This window comes from Miniopterus schreibersii (assembly GCF_964146895.1).
Source record: "Miniopterus schreibersii genome assembly, chromosome: 1".
Taxonomy (NCBI): domain Eukaryota; kingdom Metazoa; phylum Chordata; class Mammalia; order Chiroptera; family Miniopteridae; genus Miniopterus; species Miniopterus schreibersii.
In genome coordinates this window covers 182,220,690-182,230,415 of record NC_138101.1, presented here as the reverse complement: position 1 = coordinate 182,230,415, position 9,726 = coordinate 182,220,690, and the positions used below count along the sequence as shown (strand labels likewise).

The 9,726-nt window shown below is 49.6% G+C and overlaps 1 protein-coding gene across 1 annotated transcript; it reads left to right on the top strand.

The window, feature by feature from the left end:
• Positions 1–1,171: 1,171 nt before the first annotated feature.
• PROX2 (prospero homeobox 2) lies at positions 1,172–9,510 on the top strand (the record flags this gene model as incomplete). Its single annotated transcript, XM_081127541.1, has 4 exons — positions 1,172–2,431; positions 6,418–6,519; positions 7,569–7,763; positions 9,225–9,510. The coding sequence occupies 4 exons, from the start codon at positions 1,172–1,174 to the stop codon at positions 9,408–9,410; spliced, it is 1,743 nt and encodes a 580-aa protein (XP_080983667.1). The 3' UTR covers positions 9,411–9,510.
• Positions 9,511–9,726: the final 216 nt, after the last annotated feature.

The following is a 9,726-nucleotide window of genomic DNA, read 5'->3' as shown; positions in this document are numbered from 1 at the left end:
TGTTTCATAAACTCGAAGTGCCTTATACTTGCTATCAGAATCCTCCAGGTTAAAGCACAGAGTATCTTGAAACTTCATGGGAATAAAACAGTTAGGCAGCCTTTCCTAAAATAGCTCCCTCCTTTCCCTGATGCCTTCATTTCCAATCCCTATTGTGCTTTTTCTTCATAGCAGGTATCACAACCTGAAAATAAACCATTTATTCTCTCTTGCCCTGCTAGACAGCCAGCCCCGTGAGAGCAAGACTCTGCTGGCCTTGTTCACCACTGGCTCTCCAAGTGCCCAGAGAAGGCCTGATGCATAGGTGGTGTTTAATGAATATTTGTTAAAAGTTGAACGAATGCAAATGAATGCATAATCGGATTCTTCCAGGAGCAGGACAGCTGGATCTCAAATTTTGGTTGGTTTGTTTCAAATGCAAGTTCCCTGCTCCAGCACTGTGGGATTCTCATTTAGCAGAACTGGCTACTGAGTTTGCTATTTTTTAACAAGTGCCAGATGATTCTGTTGCAGGTAGTCACTTAGAAAGTTACTTTGAATCACAAATCTTGTTTTGAATCCAGCCTGCCACTTACTAGCTGTATGATTTCCGGAAGTAACTTCTTAACTTCTCTGAGCGGTTTCTTCATCTGTAAAGTAGGAATGACAACATCCTTGGGGAGTTGTTATGATAGTTAAATTAAGTGATGGATGTAAAGTTCTTGGCGTAAGGCCAGTTGTGCAGTTAGCTGCCATTGTTATTTTTATTGTCCTTCTTACATTATCGCTAAGCCCTGGCAGAACTTTCTCCCTGGAGGATCACTCTTGGGAATCTCCGCAAAGTGTGGTCCCAAAGCAGCAGCACCACAGCACTGGGAGCCGGTTAGAAATGCAGAGCCTCTGCCCCACCCCGACCTGCAGAATCGGCATCCACATTTTGACAAGGTCCCCAGGTGATCTGTTTGCACATCCAAGTTTGAAAAGCACAGCTGAAAGTCACATGTACCGTGTTCTTCCTGTCTTTCATTTCAGAGTCAGCCCAGGAGGTTTCTAAGCCCGGGCATCCCAGAGGCCGAACCCTTGGCCGGCTCACTTGGGCTGCACCTCCAGCTGAGGACGTCAGGAGGCGGGAGTCCCTCACGGAGCCCGACTGAGCCCACGGCCTCTGAGCAAGGGGCTGTGCAGCCAGGCGATGGAGCCTCTCTCTGGCTTGCTCTCTGCTCCGGCCCGGGCCTGCTCCCAGCCAGCAGGGCCCTGCGTGGAAGGTAGGAGAAGCCCATCGCCCCGTGAGCTCCCCAATTCCAGCCTCACCGACCCCGACTGGTTTTGGGATGAGCATATTCAGGCAAAGAGGGCCAGAGTGGAGACCATCATCCGAGGCATGTGCCTGTCCCCTACCCCTCCGGTGCTCGGCCGTGCCGGAGCCAGGGGCAGCCCAAACTGCCCAGAGAAGACCCGGGAGCGGAAGAGGAAGCAGAGCCTTCCCATGCAGCAGGCCCCCCTGCACCCCGGCCCTGCTGGGAGCCTCGGCAGCAGGAAGGGGGGCCCTCGCATGAGGGAACAGCTTCATCTGCTGGAGCAGCAGCTAAGACAACTGCAGGAGCACATCCTGCAGGCCGCCGAGCCGGGGGGCTCCGCTCAGGGCCCTCGGAGTGCCAAGCAGAGGAATGGCTGTGGGTGTCGGCCCTGGGCTACGGACAGTGGCCACCACCAGGGTTCCAGTGGGGACATCTCTGGGGTGGAAAAGCACAGAGTGGCTGAGGTCGAATGCCAGCCCGAGGAACCCAGCTTCCTTCCTTCTGGAACACGAGCTTTGCTGGAGATTCTGAGGAAAGAATTGACCGGGGCAGTGTCCCAGGCTGTGGACTCAGTATTACAGAAGGTGCTCTTGGACCCACCACACAGCCTGGCTCAGCTGGGCCGAAGCTTTCAGGGGCTGGCCCCAGGGGGTAGAAGCGAGACTTCACCTGAGGGAGGTGCCTGTAAGGACCCACTTCCTTCGGTTGCCTTGCCCAGGAGGACCCAGGCCCAGGCTGGGAGCCCCGGAAACTTATCACTGGCCACACCTCTGGACTCTCCTAGATACCCTGTCTCTCCAAGAACAATCTCCAAACCCTGCCAGGGCCCCCCAGCAAACTGTCCCTTGACCATGCCTTCCCACATGCAGGAACATCAGATTCTTGGCCAGCTCCTGGGTCACGGACCCCCTGGTCACTGGAGCAGCAGTCTTCCCCAGGATGCATCTTCCCAAAGTCACTCCCCCCCGGAGTCTGTCCTGCGACCCTGGGGAGCTGTGAAACTGCGGCCAGCGGTTTTGAGCCAGCAGCAGCACCCCTTGCCCTACGCTTCCACCTGTTTGGAAAAACTGCCCCTTCTTCCCTCTGTGAAGACGGAGCAGGGTGGCCTGCAGGCTGTCGCCGAAGTGCTTCCATTTTCTTCAGTCCACATATCCTTTACTAGTCATTGCAGTCCTCATTGTCACAGCCCCCAGAAAGAGGAGACCTGGAAGGAGGGGAGGTGGAGGGAGTAACTACCTGGCGTGGGGAGAGCTTTGCTCTCTCGATGGCCTTCCTCATGTTGCTTCTGGGCCCTCCTTCCCTGTGGCTCGCAGTTATTAGGCTCCTGAGAAAGGGGTGACCGCATTCCGGGATTTAAGGATGCTGGGAAGGAAGGTTCATTGATCTTGATGACACATCAGAGTCTACCACTAGTGACTTTTTGCTTTGTGTCTGAAAGGGTTTTGTTTGTTTTGAGACTCAGTGGGCTTCCAAAATTTGATAAATACCCTATAGAAGGAAGAACTCCATAATTTGGTTGTCGGCTGCCCACACACCTCAACAGAAAGAGTCAAAGGAATGACCTCATCTGAGGCATGGCTCCCCAACCTCTTGGTTCTGCAGACAAAAGGCCTGCACTGTCTAGGAAATTCATGAGGAAGATCTGAGGGACCAGCTACTTTGGAGGTAGATGTGAAAGGAGAAATTTTCCTCAGGGTCTAGACCTGAGGCGGTTGGAAAGGGGTAAGGAGGCTTCAGTTTAAGGGACAGCTCCTAAGCTGCAGCTGAGAGGACTTAAGCCTGGGGTTGGGCATATGGAGAGAGGGGAGACCCCCCGCCCCCTGCAACCTCCACCCCAGGGAAGGCTGAGGGGCCAGGCTGGCGTGCTGGGGTTTGGGCCTTATTGCAGCACCTTTAGGCAGACTCTTCTCTCTCTCTCTCTCTTTCTCTCTCTCTCTCTCTCTCTTTTTAAAAATATATATTGATTTCAGAGAGAGGGAGAAAGAGAGATAGAAAAAACAATGATGAGAGAGTCATTGATCGGCTGCCTCCTGCAAGCCCCCGACTGGGGAACAGGCCCACAACCCAGGCATGTGCACTGACTGGGAATCAAACCTTAGTCTCCTGGATCCTAGATCGATGCTCAACAGCTGAGCCACTCCCGTCTGGGCGACTCTACTCTCTTAAATAGTGTTTCCCAGAGTAAGGCTCTCTTGGGATATTAATAGTTGTTGAATTACACACAAAAAAATTAAGTAGCTTTAGTAAATACTGGGTTAGTTTCTTTGCTGCGGGACTTCTCAGAGCCTTTAACATGCTGAAGTCCAATGTGAAGCTCTAAGAAGAGAATGAATGCAGTCCCAAACTCATGTGACCAAAGAACCCTATTTCAACAAGAATCCTGTAGGACTAATGTTCCTGACAACAAATTTTGGATGTTGCTTTTTTAACATGGGCTGAGCTCCCGCTGCTGCTTCTCAAGGGCAGCCCTGAATGAAGTGTCCACAGGCTGACATGTCTGTGGTGTAGACAGTCATGCCCTCTGCCGAGCAAGCTGTAGTAAGGGCGGCAGGATCCGGTGGGACCAGCCCCCTGCTGGTCACAGGCGTTGGAAACACCCCAACGCCTGGTGCTGCTGGGTGCTTTCCAGGCAGCAGTGGCAATAAAACTAATGCTAAGAACACCGGACCTGCTACCACTGCCTCTTCAGGCAGCAGGGGATCCTGGAGGTATAGTGATGTCAGCATAGGTAGATTTTCTTGTTAGGCAATTACCCTGTGTGAGAAAGGCTATCTGTCTGGGCCTTCGATAAGAGGCCACTGGTTAAGGCTCCCTGTCAAAGCCAGGCAGTGGTGGAAGAAACTCAAGAACTCAGTCCCCAAAGAGTCTGCTGAGCTTCCCTTGGGAGGGGCATGCTGATCTTTCTCAGGCACCTACTGTGTTCTTGGCCCTGCCCTGTGAAATGAGGATTGGGCTCAGGGAGCTTCAGGAGGCTTCAGGGCCCACCCACTGGGCCTGGGTGACAGGTGAGTACTTGGCTACCTTTGGAATGTTTTGGGGCCTCCAAGCAGCATCCTGGCCCCCCAACTATCCCCTCATTCCTGCTGTCTACATTCCAGTTTTAGCATTTTTTTCCTGTGCGCCATGAAAGCCACCTAAGAGCAAGACACTTTGACGTGTAAAAGAACTTTCACATTCACACGACATCCCTGGGAAACAGGTAAAGCAGGTGTGATTAGGAGCCAATAATGGGGTAGCATTTGCTGTGCACTTCCTCTGTGCCAGGCCCTGCTACCAGCGTTTCACATGTACGTGTCCACCACCGAGCTACATTCTGAAACTCAAAAGGTCTGAAAACCCCTCTGATTTCTTTCCCGTAAGGCTGACAGGACCTTTTTTTTGGTGGCAAAACTTGACCTTCACTGATTGGAGGTTATTTATAAACTACCCTACTTAGTGTAAACGGTCGTCCATTTTGCTGTGGAAGTGTTAATGTGTTGGATTACAGACTGCTGTCAAGCCTCCACTGTGGGGTTAACTAACATATGGTACACATACCATACTACCTTAATAAAATAACAGAAATTCTGAAATCAGGACTCCCTTTGGCCCAGTATTTCAGATAAGAGGCTGTGGGCCTCACGTACCCACTCTAGATCCAGTATCTGAGAGGCTGGGGCAGAAAAGTGAACTAATTTGCCCAAAGTCACAAGACAGACACATGCAGAGCTGGGATTTAAACCCAGGATCTGACTGCCACGCACGAGCTTTAACCACTACATTCTACATTTAGAAATGGCCCAGAGAAGGTAAGAGGCTTGCCCAAGGTCACATAGCTAATAGGTGGCAAAAATCAGTATCTGATTCTGGGTCTTTGGACTCCCAAGTCCAGGGTTCTTTCCGCAGCATTTAGGAACCTGTAAGAAGAATAGGAAACAGTGCCAGTGAGGCAGGGTGCAAGGGTCTTCTAGGACCCAGCCCGGGTGCCAGGCTAGCTATGACTGTAATCAGGTGGTTTCCTTTGGCTAAACTGACGTATCCCACTGGGAATCTTAATTGTCCCAAAGCTATAGCTCCCAGAGCTGAGCTCCAAGATTCCTCTGTGGGAAGCTTCTTGCCCAGTCCTAGGACTGCCCCTGGCAGTGCTAAGTGTTCTTGTGTAAAAGTCTTTACTTCTCTCCCACCCTGGTGCTAGGCCTTCATGCCACAGCTCCCGGCTCTTGTTAAAGGGGAAGGACTCTGTTCCCAGATCGAGGTATGGGCTGGAACCCGTTTTCCCTGTTTGCGTATGGATTAAGGTTGACCATTTAATCATCCACTCGCTCCTTTATCTAACAAACGTTTATTGAGCACCTACTATGTTCCTAGCACTGGCCTAGGCACATGGAATACAACGATGAAAATATAAGGTCCTTGCCCTCGAGGAGCTCACAGTCTAAACAGGGAGACAGACATGCAGTAAAAATTCCAATTAGGTCATTGCTACAACAGAGGTTTGTACAAAGAGCCTTGGTGGCGCAGGGTAAGGAAGGTCAAGGAAAGGTTTCGCAGAGGAGGAAGCGTCTGAGCTGAGACAGGAAGGAGGGGGGAGAGTCCTTCCAGGTGAGCAGAGAGCAGGTGCAGAGCAGCGGTTCAAGTTCCTTGGGGCAAAGTGAACTGTGGCCTGGTACTGTCTGGTCAGACGCTTGTTGGCTCGAACACTGCGAAGGCAAGTGTGAGATCCAGAATGGGACCATCAAGTTGACTCTTCTCATTTTACAGATGAGGAAACTGAGGCAGAAAGGAAAGTAAATCTCTTCTTGGAGTTTCGAGATGACTTCTCTGGGGTAGAGCTGCCATCTCTTCCCGTACTATTCTGAAAGCACATGCAAAGTACAACAAACTGCGTTTGACATTATTTATGCCATAGAACGTTTACACATCAAGGTGGCTTTTAAATTCTGCAACTGTACTGTGCAGACGTGGTACTCAGCCTCTGGAGAGAAAAAGCTTATTGGATCAGACTTGCTAGAGACTGAAGCAGAAATGGAGCAAATACACCAATCAACCAAAATAAAATAAAAACCATAAGAAATAGGACAACTAATTCACTGTTTGGATAATCTGATATTATTATTTGATAAACTGGTATTAATTTTCCTTAACCTTGGGATAAATCCAGGAGGGTCTAAATCCTGGTCACCTGAAGAAGGCCAAACTAATGTTTTTCTTCACACGCTACCCCAGCTCCAACCTCCTGAAGGCTTATTTCCCTGACATACAGGTAAAGTCATTCCACTGAGCGTCAGCTTCTACAAAACTCCCAGGTGGCAGGCGGTTTTGCCCAGTGTGAGGCGCGTCCTAGGCCATCAAGAGCATCTTAGCTCCCCTTAATGCTGGCGGCTCTGGTGTGATTTCCAGTTCTGGGATGAGACTGGGCCTGAGTAATCACGAATAACTTTGGGCTGGGAAGGTTGGGTATTTGAACGTCTACGCTTTTGAGCTGTAGATATACCCAGAAAACACATGGGGAGAGAAAAGTGGGGAGCAAGAAACATTAGTAAGTGGGGTCTTTGGCCTAGTGTTCTGTCTTTGCTGAGGACACTGTGAGAAAGACAGACTATATACAGAGGTGGACACTGTCAAACTGACATTCAAATAGCTGTGTTTCAAACAAAGTGGAAGTACATACAGATCACAACAGGGAAAATCAAGCTCTGGTGGTTGGAACCAGACCTGGCCTGTCTCCATAAAGTTTCTAAGGGCCCCCTTTACCCTGGGTGTTGAGTTAGGGCAAATACTTTGTATCATTCCTATGCATTTTCCAGGTCTTTCCCCTTATATTCTGTTGCTTGGTTGATTTCTACACCAAGCTTTGGTTTCAATTCATTCTGCAACTCCATGTTGCTGATGAACTGCTCTCTGATCTACACACTCAGTACTTCCCTTGGCCCCTTATCTGGCAGAAGGCTCTGGGGCTGCCATGCAATCAGCCTGGGCACAGCAGATGCTGGTACCAAACTGGCCTTGACCGTGGACCCTCCTAAAATCACAACTAGACACCATGCAAGTTTTCATGGGTGAAAAGCCTTCATAAATCTAGTACATCAAAAAACATTGACTTTCTAATGGGCACTCTAGCTAATTGAGACTTTTCTGTATATAAATGAACAGGCTTAGAAAACAGCCATGGCTCCTTTTTCAAAGGAAGCGCTTTTTAACATTGGTTGAGGCCATTCTGATGAACCTCTCTGTTGACCTGGAAGTCGACAGGTCTATCTCTGAGCACCTGGTGGTAAACGGCTGACTCGATGGACCTTGTTGTTTGTACAGTTCAACCGCTGCATCACCTCCCAGATGATCAAGTGGTTCAGCAACTTCCGAGAGTTCTACTATATCCAAATGGAGAAATCTGCTCGGCAAGCAATTTCAGATGGCGTCACAAATCCCAAAATGCTGGTGGTTCTCCGCGACTCAGAACTTTTTCGAGCTCTCAATATGCACTATAACAAGGGAAATGACTTTGAGGTAAGACCATAGACATGGGTCCCATGCAGTTGGAGTTTTAGAAAAGATCCCTTTCTGTGTCTGTCCTTAAGTCACCAAGAGCCAGGGCAGCCTGGGACCAATCTCTGTCCCATCCACAAAGGCTACAGCCTCAGTATCTTCTCTTAGGCAACAGGTGGATGCTGCAAACTGAACACACAGTCAGTCTTCATTCTGAAACTTAAGCAGAGGTCTGCCAGGTGTTACACCATTTTAGACTTAATACTCTGTGACTATCAACTTACAGGAGGCCCGGGACTAAATGCTGGGCTCAGTTGCAGCACCTAGTCTTGGCCCAAGTTTTCTTTACAACAGCTTCTGTTCATCATTTGGTTCTTACCTTTATTCTCACTTGAACAATTTTACTTGTGGGCCTTCCATGGCAAGTCATCCCAAATCCTTTCTGGAAATAATGAACAAACAATATTCAAGCTTCTTAGTCCTTTGGGGGTCTCTATGAAGGCACGCTGGTAGCACCTTGCAAGTAAGGCATCAGTAAAGGGTGAGCAAGTGGTCTACGTACCGTGGGAGAGAACTCCTAATCCAGACACACGTTTCCTTGCGTGCGGCTGACAGCTCCGCCATCCTGGCATCTTGTTCTGCAGGTGCCAGGTGTGTCTGGTCACCAACCACAATCGCCCCTTCTTGCCTTTCTCACTTGACAGTGATCACAATGAGCAATTTATTGATACCTCCAAGAAAGGGAAGAATTGCTGGCATGCACTGGTCAGAAGCTCCATCAGAATGTGTTTGCAAACCTAAGCTGACCTGTGGTTAAAACGGACCATTCCTCCTGAGGCGTGTGGGGTCAGGATGTGTGGGAAGGGCAGTGCTGCCACATCTTTCCAGGTGGGGGTGGTCACTTGGCATGCAGTGGAGGTGAGCCCTGGGCCAGGCTTGATCTGGAGGACCTGTGGGATGCCCCATCGATTATGGTGCCAGTCTGAGTGAGGTCCTAGAACATATTCTTTAGCCCCCCTCAACCTTGTGGTTGGTTTTAGAAGCAGGAATGAGTCCAAGTCCTGCGGATCCAGCCTGGGATGAGATATGACAGTCATAAACTTGGGGGCACTCTTTTCCACGTTAGGCACTAAGGAAAAGCATGATAACACCTCTTTTGAACCACAGGTTTAACTTTAATCAGAGTCAGAGTTTCCAACTTACTAAAAATTTCACCCATGAGTGGAATTATCTCCTGCTACAAAGGGAGTGTCCTTAGGCTTTCTCCCAGGGCTGTCTCATTGGTACCATCACTTTAAAGTTTGTATCTGATGAGGGAGCAGGGGATTCCTAGGGCTGCAAGAATTAGGGGCCCGTAGAGCAGGGATGCTCTCATCAGCCCACCTCCCAGGAACAGGCGGCAGCAGGCAGTGAGGTCTGCATGGCTCCCGCGCTTCACAGCCTCATGTCTTCTCCTTCTTGTGCGTCTCTTTGGGAACGCAGGTCCCAGATTGCTTCTTGGAGGTCGCCAGTTTGACGTTACAGGAGTTCTTCAGGGCTGTCTCCGCAGGGAAAGACTCAGATCCTTCCTGGAAGAAACCCATTTATAAAATTATTTCGAAGCTGGACAGTGACATCCCAGAGATATTCAAATCTTCCAGCTATCCCCAGGAGCTGCTTCGGAATTAAGATCCCACAAAGTGAGGAGCACCTGGCCAGGGTTTCCTGGGTTTGTCTTAAATGGCAGTCAGGACAGCTGTGGTAATATAAAAAGGGCATAGGGATAGAGCTCCCTTGCCCCCAACAGGAACTATTGCCATTTCTGATCATTTCTTTCCTTTTCCAGAATCATAAGAAGTTTAACCTTAAGTGTAAAATATATCAACCAAGTGTAATGGTGTGTTGGTAGCATATTGTTAAAGGAACACAACAGTTTTTTGGAATCAGAAGACCTAAGTCCCCATCCTACTGTTTCCAAGTGCTATGGCCCTGGGTACTTGCAGGT